Raw genomic sequence first — 25,080 nt, 5'->3', positions numbered from 1 at the left:
TCATATTAATTAGAAAAGATGTCATGAAAAGAAGAGGCCTTTAAGAGATGCCGGTAAAGAAGGAGGACAAGAGGTCATGAGTGTTTTTAATCAGCTTATTAAAGAACTAGTAAACTTCTCTTTCCTGTATACTTTGCTTAAAACTTAATTATGTTTCTTTTTTTTAATAATACAACTAAATTGCCTTTTTTGATCAATTATCTTATTTTTTGAATTATAATTTACATACAATATTATATTAGTTTCGTGTGCCCAGCATAGTGATTTGAATTGCCTTTTATTTTGCACTTGAAGTTATACACTTTAGAATTCATAACTTCCTGATGATCTCTCAGAATTTTCATGAACCCATTATATATTTGAAAATGTACAATACATTGCTCATGCAATGGTTCACTCATGCCTTTACTTGAAGTTATGTGTACTAGATACTTTAGAATCTGAGTAGTAGCTTCTGAACATATGATCATATACGGAATATATACTGAGTAAAGTATTTTTCTCTGTTGAGAAAAAACAATTTCAAAACTGCATTCTGTTATAAAATATATACTTTTACAATTAAAAATATTATATCCGTATTATACATATGTATTCATACACATACATATATGATAAACAGAGATACATAAGGAAATAGGCACACATACAGAAAAGCTGGATGAGTTTCTAGAGGAAGAAAGATTATAGAAAGATCTTAATGTCAAGGGCAGACATGTTTTCATGAACAAGGTGATTTTAAAGAGGTTGTCTTAGTTATCGGTACTTAATGCTTTAAGAAGCATTGCACCTGGCAGGAAAAATATTTGGAGCCTTTCATGAAATAAGTTTCTGTAAAGTAGTGAGGGCTAAAATCTGGCTATAGATATTTGGACTAACATTGAAGATGAAATGCATGGAAGAAAATGGGTGTCATCGTTGAAGAACATTCAGATAATATTTGTGGCCTTGAAAACAAGGGGGAAGCTAATATATATATATATATATATATACATATATATATATATATGTGTATATATATATATATATCAATAAATAGAAAGAGAGAGTTGGAACCATGGAAGAGGAAGAAAGACTGAAAATGTTGAAACATTTGAAAAACATCTGAGAAAAAAGTAATCCCCAAGTTTCTGAGACCAGTAAAGTGTTGTTACACTTATTTCCTAGTGGATAACAAAACATCCCCACATATCAGCATAGCCAAAGATTTTGCACAGTCTGGAAATACAGGAACAACTGAATTAGGGTACTTGAAGATACTATAACTCTCTACTTGACAAATGGGAATACTTGTTTATTTGCTACTGAGTCCAAAGAATGCTGGTTAGTACCATAGTCAAGAAACATTCCCTTCTCTTTTGTTCAGTATCAAGTCTACATTTTACAATCTCCAATATTAATTTGGATCGTGATAATGCGGCTTTAGTTTCTTCCTTATGAGATCAGTGTCTCTGTTGCCTTGGTATTTCATTCCAATTCTGTTAAATTCAACATCTTCTAGCCTTATGATTTTATGTTGCTTTTTTATGAAGTCCATGATATCTCAGTGAAGATGCCAGAATTGTTTCCTGAACTTTTGTTTGGTAGACCGCTGTTGGGAGTTTATACTCCCTCTAATTTTTTTCAATATGATATTTTTTCTTTATTCTGTAATAAATGTTACAAGTACCATGTTGGGGTTTTTTTCCCCTTTGTTTTCTCTTCCTCAGCCAAGGCAGGATTCTATTAAGTTTTGACTTAATGAACTTTACATGGTACTACTTGTTTTCTATTTGGGTCATTGTTTATTCCTGTTATCAGGACTACATAACAATCCTGTTGGAGAGTGAGTTGTGCCCAACTCTCAATCTCATCTGGAGTTTCCAGGAGACTTTCATTGAATCCAACTTTACTTTCCTCAACTTGTAGCACCTAAACTCATGGGCTGGTTCTGTGACCACTGTATGTATAACTACCAGGATTGTTACACATGTACACCTTCATAGAGCTTTTGAACTGTGGGTGAAGTGGGAGAGACTGTAGTATTTTTTTTTTTTTTTTGCTTTACACCTGAAACATTTTATTTTATTTTTTTTAATCAGTCATCAATTTTATACACATCACTTTATACATGTCAATCCCAATCGCCCAATTCAGCACACCCCCATCCCCACCCCACCACAGTTTTCCCCCCTTGGTGTCCATACGTTTGTTCTCTACATCTGTGTCTCAACTTCTGCCCTGCAACCCGGTTCATCTGTACCATTTTTCTAGGTTCCACATACATGCATTAATATACGATATTTGTTTTTCTCTTTCTGACTTACTTCACTCTGTATGACAGTCTCTACATCCATCCACGTCTCAACAAATGACTCAATTTCATTCCTTTTTATGGCTGAGTAATATTCCATTGTATATATGTACCACATCTTCTTTATCCATTCGTCTGCCGATGGGCATTTAGGTTGCTTCCATGACCTGGCTATTGTAAATAGTGGTGCAATGAACATTCGGGTGCATGTGTCTTTTTGAATTACGGTTTTCTCTGGGTATATGCCCAGTAGTGGGATTGCTGGGTCATATGGTAATTCTATTTTTAGTTTTTTAAGGAACCTCCATATTGTTCTCAATAGTGGCTGTATCAATTTACATTCCCACCAACAGTGCAAGAGGGTTTCCTTTTCTCCACACCCACTCCAGCATTTGTTGTTTGTAGATTTTCTGATGACGCCCATTCTAACTGGTGTGAGGTGATACCTCATTGTAGTTTTGATTTGCATTTCTCTAATAATTAGTGATGTTGAGCATCTTTTCATGTGCTTCGTGGCCGTCTGTATGTCTTCTTTGGAGAAATGTCTATTTAGGTCTTCTGCCCATGTTTGGATTGGGGTGTTTGTTTCTTTAATATTGAGCTGAATGAGCTGTTTATATATTTTGGAGATTAATCCTTTGTCCGTTGATTCGTCTGCAAATATTTTGTCCCATTCTGAGGGTTGTCTTTTCGTCTTGTTTATGGTTTCCTTTGCTGTGCAAAAGCTTTGAAGTTTCATTAGGTCCCATTTGTTTATTTTTGTTTTTATTTCCATTACTCTAGGAGGTGGATCAAAAAAGATCTTGCTGTGATTTATGTCAAAGAGTGTTCTTCCTATGTTTTCCTCTAAGAGTTTTATAGTGTCCAGTCTTACATTTAGGTCTCTAATCCATTTTGAGTTTATTTTTGTGTATGGTGTTAGGGAGTGTTCTAATTTCATTCTTTTACATGTAGCTGTCCAGTTTTCCCAGCACCACTTATTGAAGAGACTGTCTTTTCTCCATGGTATATCTTTGCCTCCTTTGTCATAGATTAGTTGACCATAGGTGCATGGGTTTATCTCTGGGCTTTCTATCCTGTTCCATTGATCTATGTTTCTGTTTTTGTGCCAGTACCATATTGTCTTGATTACTGTAGCTTTGTAGTAGAGTCTGAAGTCAGGGAGTCTGATTCCTCCAGCTCCGTTTTTTTCCCTCGAGACTGCTTTGGCTATTCGGGGTCTTTTGTGTCTCCATACAAATTTTAAGATGATTTGTTCTAGCTCCGTAAAAACTGCCATTGGTAATTTGATAGGGATTGCATTGAATCTGTAGATTGCTTTGGGTAGTAAAGTCATTTTCACAATGTTGATTCTTCCAATCCAAGAACATGGTATATCTCTCCATCTGTTGGTATCATCTTTAATTTCTTTCATCAGTGTCTTATAGTTTTCTGCATACAGGTCTTTTGCCTCCCTAGGTAGGTTTATTCCTAGGTATTTTATTCTCTTTGTTGCAGTGGTAAATGGGAGTGTTTCCATAATTTCTCTTTCAGATTTTTCATCATTAGTGTATAGGAATGCAAGAGATTTCTGTGCATTAATTTTGTATCCTGCAACTTTACCAAATCCATTAATTAGCTCTAGCAGTTTTCTGGTGGCAGTTTTAGGATTCTCTGTGTATAGTATCATGTCATCTGCAAACAGTGACAGTTTTACTTCTTCTTTTCCAATCTGTGTTCCTTTTATTTCTTTTTCTTCTCTGATTGCCATGGCTAGGACTTCCAGAACTATGTTGAATAATAGTGGTGAGAGTGGACATCCTTGTCTCGTTCCTGATCTTAGAGGAAATGCTTTCAGTTTTTCACCATTGAGAATGGTGTTTGCTGTGGGTTTGTCATATATGGCCTTTATTATGTTGAGGTAGGTTCCCTCTATGCCCACTTTCTGGAGAGTTTTTATCATAAATGGGTGTTGAATTTTGTCAAAAGCTTTTTCTGCATCTATTGAGATGATCATATGGTTTTTATTCTTCAATTTGTTAATATGGTGTATCACATTGATTGATTTGCATATATTGAAGAATCCTTGCATCCCTGGGATAAATCCCACTTGATCGTGGTGTATGATCCTTTTAATGTGTTGTTGGATTCTGTTTGCTAGTATTTTGTTGAGGATTTTTGCATCTATGTTCATCAGAGATATTGGTCTGTAATTTTCTTTTTTTGTAGTGTCTTTGTCTGGTTTTGGTATCAGGGTGATGGTGACCTCATAGAATGAGTTTGGGAGTGTTCCTTCCTCTGCAATTTTTTGGAAGAGTTTGAGAAGGATGGGTGTTAGCTCTTCTCTAAATGTTTGATAGAATTCACCTGTGAAGCCATCTGGTCCTGGACTTTTGTTTGTTGGAAGATTTTTAATCACAGTTTCAATTTCATTACTTGTGATTGGTCTGTTCATATTTTCTGTTTCTTCCTGGTTCAGTCTTGGAAGGTTATACCTTTCTAAGAATGTGTCCATTTCTTCCAGGTTGTCCATTATATTGGCATAGAGTTGCTTGTAGTAGTCTCTTAGGATGCTTTGTATTTCTGTGGTGTCTGTTGTAACTTCTCCTTTTTCATTTCTGATTTTATTGATTTGAGTCCTCTCCCTCTTTTTCTTGATGAGTCTGGCTAATGGCTTATCAATTTTTTTTATCTTCTCAAAGAACCAGCTTTTAGTTTTATTGATCTTTGCTATTGTTTTCTTTGTTTCTATTTCATTTATTTCCGCTCTGATCTTTATGATTTCTTTCCTTCTGCTAACTTTGGGTTTTGTTTGTTCTTCTTTCTCTAGTTTCTTTAGGTGTAAGGTTAGATTGTTTACTTGAGATTTTTCTTGTTTCTTGAGGTAGGCTTGTATAGCTATAAACTTCCCTCTTAGAACTGCTTTTGCTGCATCCCATAGGTTTTGGGTTCTCATGTTTTCATTGTCATTTGTCTCTAGGTATTTTTTGATTTCCTCTTTGATTTCTTCAGTGATCTCTTGATTATTTAGTAACGTATTGTTTAGCCTCCATGTGTTTGTGTTTTTTATGTTTTTTCCCCTGTAATTCATTTCTAATCTCATAGCATTGTGGTCAGAAAAGATGCTTGATATGATTTCAGTTTTCTTCAATTTACTGAGGCTTGATTTGTGACCCTAGATGTGATCCATCCTGGGGAATGTTCCGTGCGTACTTGAGAAGAACGTGTAATCTGCTGTTTTTGGATGGAATGTCCTATAAATATCAATTAAATCTATCTGGTCTATTGTGTCATTTAAAGCTTCTGTTTCCTTATTTATTTTCATTTTGGATGATCTGTCCATTGGTGTAAGTGAGGTGTTAAATTCCCCCACTATTACTGTGTTACTGCCAATTTCCTCTTTTATAGCTGTTAGCAGTTGCCTTATGTATTGAGGTGCTCCTATGTTGGGTGCATATATATTTATAATTGTTATATCTTCTTCTTGGATTGATCCCTTGATCATTATGTAGTGTCCTCCCTTGTCTCTTGTAACATTCTTTATTTTAAAGTCTATTTTATCTGATATGAGTATTGCTACTCCAGCTTTCTTTTGATTTCCATTTGCATGGAATATCTTTTTCCATCCCCTCGCTTTCTGTCTGTATGTGTCCCTAGGTCTAAAGTGGGTCTCTTGTAGACAGCATATATATGGGTCTCGTTTTTGTATCCATTCAGCAAGCCTGTGTCTTTTGGTTGGAGTATTTAATCCATTCGCGTTTAAGGTAATTATCGATATGTATGTTCCTATGACCATTTTCTTAATTGTTTTGGGTTTGTTTTTGTAGGTCCTTTTCTTCTCTTGTGTTTCCCACTTAGAGAAGTTCCTGTAGCATTTGTTGTAGAGCTGGTTTGGTGGTGCTGAATTCTCTTAGCTTTTGCTTGTCTGTAAAGCTTTTGATTTCTCCATCAAATCTAAATGAGATCCTTGCCGGGTAGAGTAATCTTGGTTGTAGGTTCTTCCCCTTCATCACTTTAAGTATATCATGCCACTCCCTTCTGGCTTGTAGAGTTTCTGCTGAGAAATCAGCTGTTAACCTTATGGGAGTTCCCTTGTATGTTATTTGTCGTTTTTCCCTTGCTGCTTTCAATAATTTTTCTTTGTGTTTAATTTTTGCCACTTTGATTACTGTGTGTCTCGGCGTGTTTCTCCTTGGGTTTATCCTGTATGGGACTCTCTGCGCTTCCTGGACTTGGGTGGCTATTTCCTTTCCCACGTTAGGGAAGTTTTCGACTATAATCTCTTCAAATATTTTCTCTGGTCCTTTCTCTCTCTCTTCTCCTTCTGGGACCCCTATAATGCCAATGTTGTTGCGTTTCATGTTGTCCCAGAGGTCTCTTAGGCTGTCTTCATTTCTTTTTATTCTTTTTTCTTTAGTCTGTTTTGCAGCAGTGAATTCCACCATTCTGTCTTCCAGGTCACTTATCCGTTCTTCTGCCTCAGTTATTCTGCTATTGTTTCCTTCTAGTGTAGTTTTCATTTCAGTTATTGTATTGGTCATCTCTGTTTGTTTGTTCTTTAATTCTTCTAGGTCTTTGTTACACGTTTCTTGCATCTTCTTGATCTTTGCCTCCATTCTTGTTCCGAGGTCCTGGATCATCTTCACTATCATTATTCTGAATTCTTTTTCTGGAAGGTTGCCTATCTCCACTTCATTTAGTTGTTTTTCTGGGTTTTTTTTCTTGTTCCTTCATCTGGTATATAGCCCTCTGCCTTTTCATCCTGTCTGTGTTTCTGTAAATGTGGTTTTTGTTCCACAGGCTGCAGGATTGTAGTTTTTCTTGCTTCTGCTGTCTGCCCTCTGGTGGTTGAGGCTATCTAAGAGGCTTGATGGGAGGCTCTGGTGGTGGGTAGAGCTGACTGTTGCTGTGGCAGTCAGAGCTCCGTAAAACTTTAATCCACTTGACTGTTGATGGGTGGGGCTGGGTTCCCTCCCTGTTGGTTGTTTTGCCTGAGGCAACCCAACACTGGAGCCTACCTGGGCTCTTTGGTGGGGCTAATGGCAGACTCTGGGAGGGCTCACGCCAAGGAGTACTTCCCAGAACCTCCGCTGCCAGTGTCCTTGTCCCCACGGTGAAACAGAGCCGGCCCCCGCCTCTGCAGGAGACCCTCCAACACTAGCAGGTAGGTCTGGTTCAGTCTCCCCTAGGGTCACTGCTCCTTCCCCCGGGTCCCGATGCACACACTATTCCGTGTGCACCCTCCAAGAGTGGGGTCTCTGTTTCCCCCAGTCCTGTCGAAGTCCTGCAGTCAATTCCCACTAGGCTTCAAAGTCTGATTCTCTGTGAATTCCTCCTCCCATTGCCGGACCCCCAGGTTGGGAAGCCTGACGTGGTTGGGGCTCAGAACCTTCGCTCCAGTGGGTGGACTTCTGTGGTATAAGTGTTCGCCGGTCTGTGAGTCACCCACCCTGCAGTTATGGGATTTGATTTTACTCTGATTGCACCCCTCCTACCGTCTCACTGTGGATTCTCCTCTGTCCTTGGACATGGGGTATCCTCCTTGGTCAAGTCCAGTGTCTTCCTCTCGATGACTGTCCAGCAGCCAGTTGTGATTCTGGTGTTCTTGCAAGAGGGAGTGAGAGCACGTCCTTCTACTCCGCCATCTTGGTTAATCTCTCCTACACCAGGCCGAAATCAAGGTGTCATCCAGGGCTGCAGTCTCATCTGGGCTCTAGGTCCTCTTCTAAGCTCACTGGTTATTGGCAAAATTCAGCTCCTTGTAACCGCAGAACCGAAGCCTCAACTACTAGAGTCCATGTGGCCTTCTCTACAATGTGGCAGTTTGCTTCTTCATGATAAACAGGAGAATCTCTCTTGAGACTGTAGTATTGTATATGGAGGCATGATGCTATGATAGACCTCACTTTATTATGCATCTACTATGTACCAGACACTATTCTAGGCACTGCAGATAGCATGAAGAAGGAAATGCAAAAGGATACGTGACCTTATACAGTTTATATTCCTGTGGGCAAGATGGAAATTAAGCAGATTAATATGTAAAACTTATAGAATGTTAGTGATTAATGCCAAAGATGAAAAGGAAGGGGGAATGAGAGCTAAGGGTGTGTGTGTGTGTGTGTGTGTGTGTGTGTGTGTGTAGATAGAGTGGCAGTAGAAGGCCTCACTGAGAAAGTGCCATTTAAGTAAAGATCTAATGAGGAATTTACAAATACCCAAGGTAGGAGCATTTAAGGCAGAGAGAAGAATAAATGCATAGCCCGAGGAGGTAGGAGTGTGCCTAGAGTGTCAGAGAAAAACAAAGAGTGTGTCTGGGGCTGAAATATCAAGGTGTTTAGTAGCAGAAGAGGTCAGAGAGGCTAAGGAGATTAAGGTCAGGTGAAGCCATGGTTAGGCTTTGAGCTTTTACTCAGAGTGAGAAGGGAAGCTTTTGGAGAGTTGAGCTGGCTTTCCCTGTCAGCTGTGTTGAGAATGTATCATTAGGGAGCAAAGACAGGAACAGGGATACCATTTAGTAGGCTATTTTGAAACATCTAGACTCACGAGAGATGATGGGGGTCTTTTGACCTAGTGTGGTAGTAGTGAGCACAGTTATAACATTGCTTTCTGGATGTCTTTTGAGGTAAGAACCCATAGGATTTTCTGATGGATTGCCTGTGGGGTTTGAGATAAAGAGTCAAGAAGGATTCGAAGTTGTTGGCCTGAACAAATGGAAATATAGATCAAGGCCTAGGACACGCTATATTTAGAGGTCGGGGAGATGAGGAGGAACCAGCATGGGAGACTGAGTAAAGGCAGTCTTTGAGGTCAGAGGAATTATGTGTTTGTAGTCTAGGAAGCCAAATCAATATTCCCAAGAAGAGGAATCCTCTGAATCAAATTATGGTGATAAATAAGCTGAGGACTGAGAGTCAGCCATTGACACTATCTGAGTGTCAAACAGCAGGTAAGCAGTGGGGACAGAATTCGAACCACCTGAGACAGAGTGACTCCAAAACTTTTCATTACCTTCTTTCCTGTCTCCTTGCTACCCTAAATTTTCTCATTTGTAATCAACTATCTATAGGTGTGTCTGAAATGAAATTTTCTGGGCTCTTCACTGTCTTGTTCATACTCCTCAAGGCACATTTATGCCAGTTTTTTCTCTTAATTTTCCAATATTCCTCTTTAAAATGTTGTTGCTTATCAGAACCCAGGTATCATCTAAACATTGACAAATATGCAGAGGCTACTAACTGCTTCTTTCTCAGACCTGTATCTCTATTTATGCAGCAGTCACTCAGTTTGCAAGTAGTATACATCGGCAATGGGGTACAGTAATTGAGCTGTACACAGTTGCCAATGAGCCTATAGACTGTCAGTGTCCATACCAAGTGACCAGGCATTCCTTCTGGTACCTTGGTGCCCATGCTGCATTAATGGGTAAATATTTTGAATGCCATCCCTGACTACATCCAAACTATCAGGTTACTTTTACTGTGAGTTGGAATAAGATATGTTCAAATCTGTTTGATTCATCTTCATTGAAATACCCCGAGAAGCAGCAGAGTATGTTTGAAAGAGAGCTTAACTTGTAACTAGATCATCAGGGTTCTAATATTGGTCTAAAGCTTTCTACTTCTATGATTCTTTTTTTGGCCACGCCATGTGGCTTGCGGGATCTTAGTTCCCCGACCAGGACCAGGGATTGAACGCATGCCCCCTGCAGTGGAAGTGCAGTGTCTTAACCACTGGACCACCAGGAAATTGCCTCTACTTCTATGATCTTGGATATATGACTTAATCTTATGGGCGCTCAATTTTCTCTTGTGTAAAATAGGATAAAATAATGCTGATTCTATCTCACAGAATTATTATGAAATACATATGAAATCATGTAATACACAGTAATTTGGTACACAGTATAAGGCATTCCATTTTTATCATGGTTATGTCAGTGTTTTCAAATCTTTTACAAACCTCTCTGTGCCTCTCTTTCCTCCTCTGTCAAATTGGGAGAATAATAGTACGTACTCCAGAGATTACTGTTTTGTTGTGGTGATGATGGTGGTTATTGTTGTTATATAAATTAGAATAATTGGAATAATGTGGCTAACCAAACAAGGTATTTAAGCTCAAATATTACCCCTGAGATATTCAATTATGTTTGTTTCTCTGTTTGTAATACTAATTGATTATTCCATTAGATGCTTAGAATAAAGAGATTATGATCATGACATTAAGGAGGCCATTGATAATTTCTTTTCATCATTTATAAAGACAAGATGGTGTTCTGATTCTACTCTTCATATAATTTCATGTAAAAAAAAACAAAACAAAACTCAATGTAGATAAAATAGAAGCCACTCTGTTAGAAAAGGATAATTCAAAACTGTTTAACTCAAAGAACACCAGTTTGTTCTCATTGTTCTTGTTGTCGTTTTGTTGTAGTACAAGTATTTTTCTTATTTTCTCTTTTTTTTGAGCGAATGTAGTTAAAATTTGAGATGCCCCACATCCCGCTGTAGCTCTTGGTAGTTGTGAATATTTGAATATTATATATTTACTTAGAATGTGCTTATTTTTCTCTTCTAAATGCTCGGAGTCCTTTGCAAAGAGCATCTACCTTTTAATGGAGAACAAATTTAAAGTATTGGGAAACGTGTGCCAATTAGATGCTAAGGACAGAGAATTTAGAAGACCAAAGTTGAGAATTAAGAATATGTGAATTTTGGAGCTTCGTCTAGGTTCTTACCTTTAACAGCATATTGTGGCTACTTTATTTTCATTGACTTTTCAGTTCAAGTAGCAAGCTAGAACTTTCCATGGTTCTGTACATGCTTGTGTAAACAATTCAGTAATGTCTTTGTGAAACTGACTTTCAAGATAACCCAGAAGTTTCACCTGCTAATTGATACGGCATCCCGGGAGCATATAATCCCCAAGCACCCAAGTCTGTGTACTTAGAAATTTTCAAGTAGAATCCAAGATAGTAAAATGTTTCTATTACCTTTGGAGTTTTGCTACTGATGAGATGAAACTGAGTTTTCATTTGCTGCCCTTGATGGCATAATTTAAAATGTATATATTCCAGCTAGTCTATAAATACTTTTAAAAAAAGACTGTCCTTTTATAGTGTTTCATTTCATTTATTATGCTAAATTTTAATTTGTTTTCTTGTATATTACAGTTTTTCCTGATTGGATGTATTCTGTTGTCTATAGGCTCTTTTAGCATTTTGCACTTTTTGACCTTAAATCCAGTAATTCTAGTTCATGGAACTCTTTTTAAAATAAATTTAAAGAGCTCTCTATTCACTTGTGACTACTTCTTTAAATTGGAGAATCTTTTTAAATATTTAAAAATATGTGGATTATTTTATGAGCATTCCCGGCATTTGGTGTGCTCGGGGAATAGTCCAGTCAAGATGATTACTTACTTCTCTGACAGTGTTTTTGATGTTGCCATATTGTATATATCTATATTTATGTCTACATATCTTATCTGTCTGTCTTTAACTATTTGCTTTCAGAGGGAAGACACTAGATCTGCACTGTGCAATTACAATTGACACTTGACACATTGTAGCTTTTAAAATTTAAGTTAAATTAGATTAAATTAAATTAAAAATTAATATCCCCAGTCATACTTGCCATGTTTCGAGCACTCAGTACCCACACGTGGCTAGTGGGATGTATTGGACAGTGCAGATACAGAATACGTCCATCCTTGCAGAAAGTTCTACTGAACAGTGCTCCACAGAGTGTGCATGTATCAATTATATGCCTCCCGCCTGTACTCCAATATTAAACTTTGGAATATTTGTTTAAATGCCTATAGATCTAAAAGTTTTAAAAAACAGTCTGATGTAGAATAACCTCCTGCCATAAACTCAAGTGAAATCTTTGTATAATGCCACCATTAAATCACAGAAATATTGTTCTCACTATATGTTAAATACACTATAGCTTGCTTTTTCTGCAGGTTGTTAGGTTCAGGACATATAACATATTGTTATAGCCACAGGTTTTAATGACTATAGTAATATAGTACTACTGCATCATAGCTTAAAGTTTTGTCTCTGTAGAGACATTATTAGCTAAACTCAGCAGTATCAAATGCTACATTTTGTTAAGTAATTGTGTTTTTGTTGTTCAAAAGTTAACTCTGGTTAGGAGAAATGAACAAAGGAATTTAGAAAGCTTTATGAAACTGAATCTAATTTTCCTTGCAATGGGAGTACTTTGACAATTCTAGAGAGAGAAATTAACCCGCAGTCTTGTACTTAGATAAATATGGGGGGGGCTTTTTTGGTAAATTATTTATGCTAGTATACTTTTTTCCTATTGTATATACTTACTGGATTTTCTGTTTGATTTTTAATAAAGACTATATACTTATGTTATTAGGAGCATTATCAGTGTTGTATTTTTAAAAGATAAATTCCATTTTAATTATCTGACACTTTATCATTTCATTGTTTGTTATGATTTGTCTTTGTTGGTTCTTTTTTGGGGGGGGGGCAGTCTTAACTTGTAATGCCTCAGAAACTATGATGTAAAAAAAGTTAAGAGTAGACATCTTATTACAAAAAATAACAATTCAGTATGAAAATGGCTTGTGATTCATTGCCATTTTGATGCTTCTAGTGCCAAGAACTTGAGAAAAAATCTTTAGATTCACATGATAAGCTGACAGAGTGAAATATCTTAAGGCTTGAAAGGGCAAGTGGAAGTTATAATTACTGTGTAGTTTCACAGTCCTTTTATTGAATACTCACCTTTGCTATCATGCTGCAGGCCATAGAGCGAGAAAAAGCCGAGAAGTTCAGAAAACTGCAAGATGCCAGCAGATCAGCTCAGGCCCTGGTGGAACAGATGCTGAATGGTAATTACACAGAGTTGATTTAGATAATCTTCTTAGGGATTTGATAAACACATAGGTTCATATTTATCAGCGAAATTATATCAGACAAGCCCTTCCTGAACGAAAATTTAAAGTGAGTTTGTGAGCTTTTATTATTCTTTCTTAATGCTAAGCAAATTATTAGAGGAAATTCAACTTTGAGTCCAATGGAAGAAAATGGCTTGTGGTAGAATATTGTATCAATCTGCTGCCGAGAAATCAGTTTTAGTGCAAATCCTGCTAGCATTTGTCCAAATGATTTAAGAAAACAAGATTTGCAGAAATAATTGGAAATGTAAGCAATCATATAATATACGTAAAGTGATTATAATCTGATTTAAAATAACTTTGCAATATGTTTTTTCCATACCTGTTTGCTAATAATATATTTATTTTCTATGTTGCTTTTCATTTTTTAACATGTTTAAAAGAAAATGTCTCCTCAGGGGAACTTTTTTTTTTTTTTTAACTTCACCTACTTCTGAGTGAGGTAAAAGTACAAAGCTAGCAAAACATATTTTTAAATAATGAATTAAAGTTAATTTTTTGCTAACACTTGGTACCTCAAAAGCTGTCTGAACAAAATGTTATTGACGTCAATTGTAAACAAACTTCTTTTCAATTGTCATTGTTATACTATTATATTCATTTCTATAAGTATAAGTAGGTGTAAGTAATTTATGAAAATCAGGGGTAATGCTATTTCTAAACAAGGTTTATTTTATTTTTCAAAGGATATGTTTACAAGAATATCATAAGCAAATGTAACAAATGTTTTTGTTATGCATGTCAGCTTTTTCCAGTACCTGCCTGCATTCTGGGGCATAAATTCTGTGTATGAATTATTTTTTGCCTTAATTGCCATGTTGGCATTAAAAAATTCAATGATCTTCCTAGGAAATCAATTCATTTTCTTCTTCTAATGAGCCCCATGACTGTATTTGGTTAAAAATAAAAACAAGCAAATATAACAGCTGATTGGGTTAACAAGTTAATGAATATATAGAAGATGCAATATACAAAAAAGGTTGTTTTTTAGATGCATGTTTGCTGGATGGTTTAACTGATGAGTTTGACAACAGCATATACATGTTAAATAAAATTATATGATCTAAAAAAATATCCTTAAACTATTATATAATTTCCCCCTAGGAACTGCATTATCACTTTTTCATTTTTATAAAGTGATGTAAAATCTATACTTTTAAATAATCTCTACTTTTTCAAATATCAAGTATACCTTAACTCAGATTATCTGACAGTAGCATACACTGAATTATTCAAAAAGAAGTTAAAATTTAGAAATGAAGGTAATGATTTTTTGTGATGAAATTACATACAGGGTTAAAATGATCATATGATTAGTGATAACATAATTTTCTAGATTATTGCCCTTATAGCTCTAAATTTTGGAAGCATGAAGAAAAATCAGGACATATACTAGGTCTCTAATAAATGTTAATTGACTGATTAAATTCTGTTTAGCAAAGCAAAATTAAGGCAGTAATTGAGATAATGACATTGGTAATTTTGGTCAGAAGATAATAATACTTCTGAAGGAAAATTCTAATTTCTGTAGAAAGCAAAGCACAGTAAGGGGTAGGGGCGCGATTTGAGACATTCCTCATTGGTTGACTATATTGATCAAATTTTACGCTTCTCATTTGTTATGCTAATAAAGATTTGGTCTAAGTGATATGTGATTAGGTTCAAAATTGGGCTATAACTAGAGCATAGATACTTCTGCTCTGCTCAATTTAATCAAACAATTTACATAATTACTAAAAAGTAGACTCCAAGATTTGAACTTATATTTTGTTCCTTTTTGTTTTGTCTTTCACAGAAGAAGTTGCATAGTATTTATTTTATGTGATTGTTTGTGCAAATTGTGAGTTAAGCCAGGTGCACAATATGTGCCTGGAGTACCTCTCCAGGTATATTTAAGAGGGCCCCCCCTAACCCTATGTTACAATTGCTCCACCAACATAGAGCCAAAAACTAGAGCTTACTGATGTGGTTCATGAAGTTGAAAGACAAATTGAGGTTTCTCTAAACCAGATTTCCCAACAGTTATCTCAGTAAAGCTCTTAAATTTACAATTTCAGAATTTCCTTTCTCAAGTGTGGCTATGGAGTTGTAATAAAACTCATAACCATATAAAACATACACATTCTTGTTCTTTTGTTTATAGAAAGGAAAATGACAGCTGAATCATGGTACTTCATTTATGACCTCATGTAAATGTCTATTCATTTAACCACATGTCTTATCCTCAGAAATTAAGATAAAGGCAGATCATTCTTGTACGATGTTAATAATGTTACGCAAGTAATATAAACATATATACATTCTATGTACGTTTTCCCATGATAACAACTTTTAACATATATTCATAATTTAAAAGTATGTATGGAGATTCGCATAAATATAGCTATTATATTTTAAAGAAAGCATTTCATAAACTATGTTTTATATATGTGTATACACACACACACACACACACAAACACACAAACAGGAAACTGAATTTCCTACTTAGAATAATTTGCCATAAGATTAGAGCATGTTTTAAAGTATCTAGAATGATTTTGGAACTCTTAATTTTTCCTTCAGAATGAAACTCTAAGACATGCAAAAAAATTCCTCACTGCTTATATTTTACATCAGTTTTGACCACAAATGGTATATCAAACTTATTTTCAAATCACTTTTGGCCATTTTTAAATAGCTACTGAAAGCATAAATTTTTAACACCACTTAAGAAATGCAAAAAACAAAATCTGTTAGTCCTGAAGGCATTTCTTGAATGAATTTAAGAAAGGTGCTGAGAAACAGGGAGTAGGGTAGGGTCTTAAAATGGTTAAAAATGCAGAGATTACCATGTTGCCAATGTAGAAGAAATGGCTTTCATTCGATGTTGCAAAGTTGTGTTAAAAATCAATTGCATGTCCTGAAAACACTGTTTCTCGTAGCCCGTTTAGTTTTGCACGGTTACATAGAAGTTATGATCAATTAGAAGATAATTTTTGTTTTGGCTGCATTTTATCAAACGCAAAGTGTTATATGAAGAATATTAAAATACAGTTAATATTAAATATACTGTAAGCTTTAGTATCAACTGTGTTGTGAATTTTGCAGTAGAATGATTTATATTTGAATAATATGCAGAGATATTCAGTAAGAGAATCTTATTAATTCATTTGGAACCTTTTTTAAATCAAAAAAGAGATTGCGTAAATTATCTGCATACATTAAAGCTATACATGAACATTTTCCTTATAGGTGTCCCAGTTCTTTTAGAAGAATGTAAAGGATCTTCATGATCATAATAGACTAAATTGGGAGGCTACAGTGCTCCTAACAGAGAGTGTTATCTAAAAAAATGTATTTCTGGGACTTTGACATGGAATTTTGGTATAATTTTGACTGATTTATCTCTTTAACTGTTTTTTTTTAACTAACATTAGTTTAATTTGTTGCTCCTATATCAAAATCAATTGATTGGATAAGTATGGGGAATAGTGTGATAAAGTATTGGATGGTGGAGAGGTCCTCCTCTTACTGGAGAAATTTTTCACAGATAGAATCTTTATGAAGTTTGTTGTCAATATATAAGATTAGTATCACAGCCTTAGTCTCAACAAATTATTCACATCCTAGAACTTTAATGAGAGTAAATGAGAGACTAGATAGGGTACCTAGTGATCTACTTATGTTTCCGGTAGCTGTGTTATACTGAGAAGGAGAATTTCCAAAATTTTATTTATTTAGATTTAAAAAAATATACAATATAACCTTCTTTAAGATTTATTTTTATATTTAAACACAAAATGACATAAAATAATTAAAATTTTAGAGAATTGTAGCAACTAAATATGGTAAAGAATCTTGCTACTGTATCAATAGTATTGATTATTAATCCGGATTCCTAAGATTTTATTTTATTTTTTTAACTGATCTGCATGCTTTAGAGCAAAAGATTTTCATCGTTTGAGTGAGATTATGGGACTTCAGGACAATCTAGAACATTTTTATACCTAAAAATGTGCTTACTTGTTTTTATCTATTTACAGTTAGACTTCATTTTTAATTCTTTTTGTAAAATAATGTTCTTGATTCAAATATATAGTCTCCTTATCAGTCAGATATAACAAAAATAACCTGGTTTCGATAAATTGTTTTCCTTTATTAATATTGAAATTACCAAAAATGTTATATCAAAACATTAATTTGATGTGTCCAAGATGGCAGACAAGTCGACTTTTTCCACTAGACCTTGAGCCTCAGTATATGCTCACATCAGCAAGCTAAATAACACACCCACATGTGCCATGACAGTTCCAAAACCATAAGGATCAAAAAATTGGGCGGTGGCCCAATTCCTGGAAATCCCCGCCCCTTCCTAAAATAGCTAGAATACTCCTCCCACTCATTAGGCTATGAAATTACCCACCCCTCTAAAAACTGACAACCCCATACCCTGGTGCGTTTCTCACCATCTGAGATGGCCCACACTCTGTCTGTGGAGGGTGTTTCTCTCTAAATAAATCCACTTCTTACCTATCACAAACAAACAAACAAACATTCATTTGAAAAGATGTAAGCATAGCTCAGTTTCCCCTTTCTTAAGCTATAAAATGGTTTCACCACAATTTCCAGAGGAGATACTATAATTATCTAATAGGGTTCGTGATGTTTTCTACATTAAATTGTGCTTCACTTTGAATTTCTAATTGTAGTTTTCTGTGTGTTAATTAAGAGCCTGAAGACAATCACATTAAGGAAATATTTAAATAATAGTAGTAATTATTAGTATATCAGACTAAAAGAACATTTCAAAACCATCATCCGATGAGTGTTACAGTGTTTAAGGTGATACCTAATAGTAAATCTGCTAAGGATCGTAATTAAATAGCACAGACTGATAACACAGACAAGGGCTCCTTTTATCTATAATATTAAGTATGGAACTGTAACTTAGTATTTTGGTTTATAGTTCATTAAGTACTTTACATGAATGATGTTATTTGAATTTCGACAGAAGTTTGTCAGATGGGTAAGGGCAGGGATTGGGGTCAGTTTGGCTCACCTCAGAGGCAAACTTCTCATTATCTTTTCACATCATTGTGAAGGATCTTCAGTGGCAATAACTATTCTAATTGTGTATTTTAATGGGAAGAGATTTTGTAGCTGCTCTGTACATCATTGGGGCATGGAAATGGTACTATTTGCAGCGGTTCATCCTCTCCACCATGAATGAGTAGCTTTCCATGGTTGTACCCATTTCCTCTTCTCCTACTTTTTCCTGAGTTCTGGGCAGTTTGATTTATGTTTCCTGTTTTTGCACGTGACACTTGAGATAATGGTCTACACAGAGTTCACACTCAATAAATGTTGTTAATTGACAGACACATTTTTCTTCGTTTAATCTCCAAAGGAAGAGACTCTGTGCCCGGTGTGTGTGTATGTGTGTGTGAAGGGAGGAAATTAAAGTGATCACTGTTGTTGTGGAAAATTAGTCACAAAAACAAATAGACATTTCTCCAAAGAAGATATACAGATTGCCAACAAACACATGAAAGAATGCTCAACATCATTAATCATTAGAGAAATGCAAATCAAAACTACAATGAGATATCATCTCACACCAGTCAGAATGGCCATCATCAAAAAATCTACAAACAATAAATGCTGGAGAGGGTGTGGAGAAAAGGGAACCCTCTTGCACTGTTGGTGGGAATGTAAATTGCTCCAGCCACTATGGAGAACAATATGGAGGTTCCTTAAAAAACTAAAAATAGAACTACCATACGACCCAGCAATCCCACTACTGGGCATATACCCTGAGAAAACCATAATTCAAAAAGAGTCATGTACCAAAATGTTCATTGCAGCTCTATTTACAATAGCCAGGACATGGAAGCAACCTAAATGTCCATTGACAGATGATTGGATAAAGAAGATGTGGCACATATATACAATGGAATGTTACTCAGCCATAAAAAGGAACTAAACTGAGTTATTTGTAGTGAGGTGGATGGACCTAGAGACTGTCATACAGAGTGAAATAAGTCAGAAAGAGAGAAACAAATACAGTATGCTAACACATATATATTGAATCTAAGGAGAAAAAAAAAAGGTCATGAAGAGCCTAGGGGCAAGACGGGAATAAAGACACAGACCTACTAGAGAATGGACTTGAGGATATGGGGAGGGGGAAGGGTAAGCTGTGACAAAGTGAGAGAGTGGCATGGACATATATACACTACCAAACGTAAAATAGCTAGTGGGAAGCAGCTGCATAGCACAGGGAGATCAGCTCCGTGCTTTGTGACCACCTAGAGTGGTGGGATAGGGAGGGTGGGAGGGAGGGAGACGCAAGAGGGAAGAGATATGGGGACATATGTATATGTATAACTGATTCACTTTGTTATAAAGCAGAAACTAACACACCATTGTAAAGCAATTATACTCTAATAAAGATGTTAATAAAAACCCCAAATATGAGTAGGGATCTGACTTTTTGCTCTTATAATCCAATACTGTTTAGAAAGAGAATAAATGAAAAAGTTATATTCATAAATTTATGTATTCTTATTAGGGATATGAATTTTATGTCAACCTATTAATTTTTAAAAGCTATTTTTAAAATAAGATGACGTGACAGTTGTATAAAAGTTAGTGTCACCAGAAAAACCTCTAGAATTAGCCTATAATACTCAGACCTCATTTTCATAGACTCTAATTAAATTTCTTTCACATTTTAGGCTGTTATATTGAATGCGAAATGTATTTGCAATGGCCCTCATTTAATATGCAACAAAAACAGGGGACTATTTATTAGCAACTTTATTTTAAGTTTTCATTCCAAATAGTCTTCTAATTCAAGAGCTCTGAAAACACAGGTTTTTGCATTATTCTACCCTGACTTTGTGGCTAATGATGAATATACTTGATGAGGAATACTTCACTTTAAGTGGCAGTTTTGAAGTACTTCCATGGAAGGTGGTGCACAATTAAAATTATTCTGACAGTCTGTTATGCACTGTACACAAGTAATAAAATTAATGGATGCACTTCAAGTAATGAGCCATTTCCTCTGGGTGCAATATATTTATTCATAGACTATTTCAGGGGTTGTTTAGAATATGAGATGTGAATGGATTATGATCCATTATCTCTGAGATTCTAATGTGCTGCTACAAAATGGTTTCCATAAGTATTGTTCATAATGCCTGGTGAGTTAGTGTTTGTATTCTTAGGTAGCTAACAAAAAATTAGAAAAACAGATGCTCAAATGATTGATACTTAAAACTTTGCAGATATTTACACTTACAAACTGTCATGAAACTTAAAATTTTCAGTTAAGAGGCATAATTCTATGAAATACACATAAAACAATTATATATAATAATAAAATTATTCATAGTATTTGCTGGGGAAACACTTAGTACCTTTATTCTGCAAAAGTGTTAAGGGACTTTCTCATAATCTCATTACTAGTACTGGATAATAGATGGCCAGTTAATTGATGAAGTTGAAGTAATGGCATTTCTAATTTTAGTTTGAGAGACACACATTAAGTAATGTGACATGTGACAGTGCTGTTGATCCCTCCCCCAAGTATTTTAAAGCAGACTTGAAGCAAGAGAGACTGCATGCGTCTTGTGTTTGGCTTTTCGTGTCTGTGGCTATTGCTCCCCTAATGTTTGTATTCGTATGAAGTAAGATATTGATTTGGTGTTGGGTGAGTTCACAAGTAAAGTGTATTTATTTCATACCTACTCTAAGCTGAGAATTCTATCAGATACTGCCAGTGGAGAGATTTTTCTTAGGGGGCTTTATAGTTTAGAAAGACAGGTTATACTGTAGTTGAGCAGGAAGCATGTTCATATATGAATTAATACAATATTTCCATACAAATCGTTAATAAATAAAATGTCTGATTTTCTGCAGTCAAAATCATATCTTCACCAGTGACATCTAGAAATTTCTGTTTTTAACTTTTAGCATGGCTATCCTGTGTAACTTTAATTTCAAATGATTACAGATTTATGACCAATTATTCCAAGATTCCCTAATAAACTCTTATGGATTCATCACTGATTGATATAATTTCTTTTAAAAGTGTATAAATATACTTTCTATATCCCATATTAGTGCCATATTATATAAAATTACTATCTTTAAAAAATATTTATTATTTTTCATAAATGACCCTTTTCAGTAATTAAAAAGACTCCCCCTCTCCCTAATTTACCATTTGAAAGATCTGGTTTCTTTTCCTTGTTTCCTACATGTTCTTTTTCATTTCTTTATATTAACATTGACTAATATTTATTGGTTGCCTAGTATATGTCATGCTTGGTGTAACACTTCACACATGTTAACTCAGAACCCTGATAGGTGTCCAGCGAGGTCAGTTGTATTTTTTTAACTTTTTATTTCATATTGGAGTATAGTTGATTAACAATGTTGTGTTAGTTTCAGGTGTACAGCAGAGTGATTCAGTTATACATATACATGTATCTACTCTTTTTCAAATTCTTTTCCCATTTAGGTTATTACAGAATATTGAGCAGAGTTCCCTGTGCTATACAGTAGGTCCTTGTTGGTTATCTATTTTAAATATAGCTGTGTGTACATGTCAATTCTCAATCCATGGATGAGAAAAATGAGGCCCAGTGTGATTACCTAACTGAACCCAGTTCACTCATTTAGTAAAGTAGTGGTGGGGGGCAGGGACCAAATTTGAACTCAGGTCTGCCTAATACCAGAGCTTTTGCCATGAACTTTATACCCTTTTGCCTGCTTTTACCATTTATCCTAATAAGGAGATACTTCTTTTACCCATTATTATATTTTAATTCCCTTTATTCGGTTATAAAAATCAATATGCTCTTAAGTGGAGAGTACTGTAGATTTCATAGTGGATTTGTACTAAATTCACTTTTCTCATTTATGTTAATTCCTTTTGCAGCAATGTTTAGCATCTGGACATTTTTTTGGGCACGACATATTGAACTGATAGTTTTGGGTAATGATCAAGGAGTCATTAAATTCTAGCTCTGGATTTTAATAGGTACCATAGAACTTACTGATACTTCATTATAGTTTGATTTGTATTTTGCTGATTAAATTAGCATGCATTATTCTTATTAAAATTAATTTATGATTTTATTTTTCCAATTGCTAAGGGGTTTTCATATGGCTGACCTCAGGGACAGTGAGATAATTTTCTCTGTATTCCCTTATCATTTGGACAAATGCTAAATAAATTCAATCCAGCATTGTTCCATCAGTACTTTTAATTTACTTTAGCATCTCTTGTTTGCCTGTCATGGACTTGGACTACCAAGGACTGACTTCCTTCTTCTAAGTGCCTATTCACATTTAATGTATGCTGAAAATATTTCTCCTAAACATCTGGTCATTTAGATCCATGGCATATTTTTGAATCATTTTCTAACATAATTTACAATTTCTACCGTGTGTACTTTTAAATTGTTCCCTTTCATTTTCCAGCAATAATATCAGCATGTTATTGTAGTATTTTTTCTCAAACTGAGTGCCTATATGACTGGAGATTTGGATTCTTCCCTTATACTTTGTAACAAACATGATCATTTTACAACTATAGTTTCTTAGTGGCATCCCTTAGAACATATTTTGGTATAATTCTTGGTCACTGCTCAAAACCAAATTTTCCCAAACAGAATATCCCACAACACATCCAGATGTCTCAATAAAACCAGTCACTTCCTTAGCTGTTAGGGAGGGTATTAGAGGAATATTTAGCTCCTGCAAACCATGGGCTGCCTTTTATAGCTGTATATATAGAAATATACATATATTATCTTTTTACTCTTTAGTTTTTCAATTAATTTTTTTCAAAAATGTATCAGGCAAAGAATGAGGAAAAGATCGTTGCCAACGATATTTGCGAAGTTTGTTTTCTCCAGTGTCATCCTGGCTAGTGTCAAACTCTGAAATGAGTGAAGTTAGAGTTGTGTTTCAAATGGATGGAGAGACGTGGTTTGGCAGCATGACATAATTACAACAAAATGAAAATTAGGTATCTGAGCAGAGGAAAGTAAAGGAGAATAAAATAATATAGTTGTTGACTTCAAATCCATGTCTTTTATTCTTTAAAAAGAGTGAAGTGGGAAGCATGTACAAGTTAGCAGAACCACAGGCCTCACATTTGCTAGAGATGGTCTTCAGACTTTTTAATAACATAATAACTTACTTGTCAGTTAACTAAATCACATTACCAGAAAGTTGTGTAAAGTGGACATTCATAAAAGAAGATTCTCCTAGACAACTTGGTCTTCACTAAATCATTTTACCCCTAAAATACTTTAACTTAGAGGAAGAATCTTACAGTGAGCTTATGATCCCTTTTGAGATCTGCGAGTATATGTAGGAAAAGGAAACATTTGAATATTCAGTGTTTCAGAAATATTAGAAAGTTAGTGCTATCATAGCTATGTTATAACATGCATATCATATTTAATATATTTCTTTATATAGTGTAATTTATTAAAGAAGTTACTATGTAAACAAATTGTGTGTGTATGTAAAAACATTACATATTATGAACTTTAGAGAGTTAATAATGTGATGTTGCTGTACTTGCATTGGATTGGCATTAGTCATATATCACATTTTGACAAAATTTAAATAAGATGGTATGTGTTAAAAGACATAGCATATTCCCTAAAATGTAGTAGATTTTCCAGAAGGCTGAAGTTGATAATGATATGCTTATGCTTCCATTTTGCCCTCGATAGACTTTTTCTGCTTTAATATTTCTATACATGATTTTAAAACTTTCAGATCAACTTCCACATTTGTAAATGATATGTAAATAATTTGAAAACCTTTTTTCTAATTAGAAAGATTATTTTTCCTAATGCTTGTTTTCTTTCTTTGGCCTCATGGGCAATCCGCTTATTTCTGGCTTTCTGTAGCATAAACAGAGAATTATTGATTTTTTATACGTACTCACTTGTTTCCTTTTTTTAAAAATCCAAATAATAACATTTCAACTAATTCAAAGGCATTTTAAAAAATACAAATGTATGTTACTTTTTAGAAGTATAGTTTAATAATATACATGATATTTAACATTTATTTGGAAATATCCAAAAAGTTATTTGTCTGTAATCTTCCATCCCCACCATCAGAGCTTTGACCATTTTTTTAAATTTAAATATTTTCTACTCTTCTACATCTTATGTATCCTTATTTAGTACTTTGCTACATTCATATTCTTTGATAAGATGCAACTCTAGTAATTTGCAGTCAATAATCAGAAATCTTGGTATTTTAACTTCTTTATCAGTAAATAAATGATTTGTTTGAAATTATTCAGATGATGAATAGTTTGGAACTTGAGTCAACGGTGGTTTTCAGATAATGTCTTTCAGTCTGTGGCTTCAGTGGATATATTTATAAAATATGTCTTTCTAGAGGGTGTTAATGCTGACAGTATCAAACAAGCCTCAGAACAACTGAACAGCCGGTGGATCGAGTTCTGCCAGTTGCTAAGTGAGAGACTTAACTGGCTGGAGTATCAGAACAACATCATCACTTTCTATCATCAGCTACAACAATTGGAGCAGATGACAACTACTGCAGAAAACTGGTTGAAAACCCAACCCACTACCACATCAGAGCCAACAGCAATTAAAAGCCAGTTAAAAAATTGTAAGGTAAGACTCTTTCCTCTTATTTGGAGCATGATCAATAGAAATTTCTTGGAAATTTCCAGAAGAATAGCAAATTATTTAATGATAAAATTTCCCTCTTAAGGGTTTAATTAAACACAGTAAAGATCAAAATATAAGCGAAGAAAATCAGTTTAAATAGGTAACATATGGATGCCCGAATCCCCAAAAGCTTAGTTACACATAGTTA

The 25,080-nt window shown here is 34.8% G+C and overlaps 1 protein-coding gene across 1 annotated transcript in view; it reads left to right on the top strand.

Moving 5' to 3' along the window:
• The window catches only part of DMD (dystrophin), a 1,739,631-nt gene that overhangs the window by 330,186 nt on the left and 1,384,365 nt on the right, over window positions 1-25,080 (top strand). Inside the window, exons 16-17 of the mRNA XM_068533304.1 lie at window positions 13,054-13,141; window positions 24,634-24,875. Of these exons, the coding sequence (XP_068389405.1) occupies window positions 13,054-13,141; window positions 24,634-24,875 (330 nt within the window). The remainder of the gene's footprint in view (window positions 1-13,053; window positions 13,142-24,633; window positions 24,876-25,080) is intronic.

Source organism: Eschrichtius robustus, chromosome X, assembly GCF_028021215.1.
Source record: "Eschrichtius robustus isolate mEscRob2 chromosome X, mEscRob2.pri, whole genome shotgun sequence".
NCBI classification, from domain to species: domain Eukaryota; kingdom Metazoa; phylum Chordata; class Mammalia; order Artiodactyla; family Eschrichtiidae; genus Eschrichtius; species Eschrichtius robustus.
Note: the sequence above shows the minus strand (reverse complement) of the source record. Positions and strands in the feature narration are given on the sequence as shown.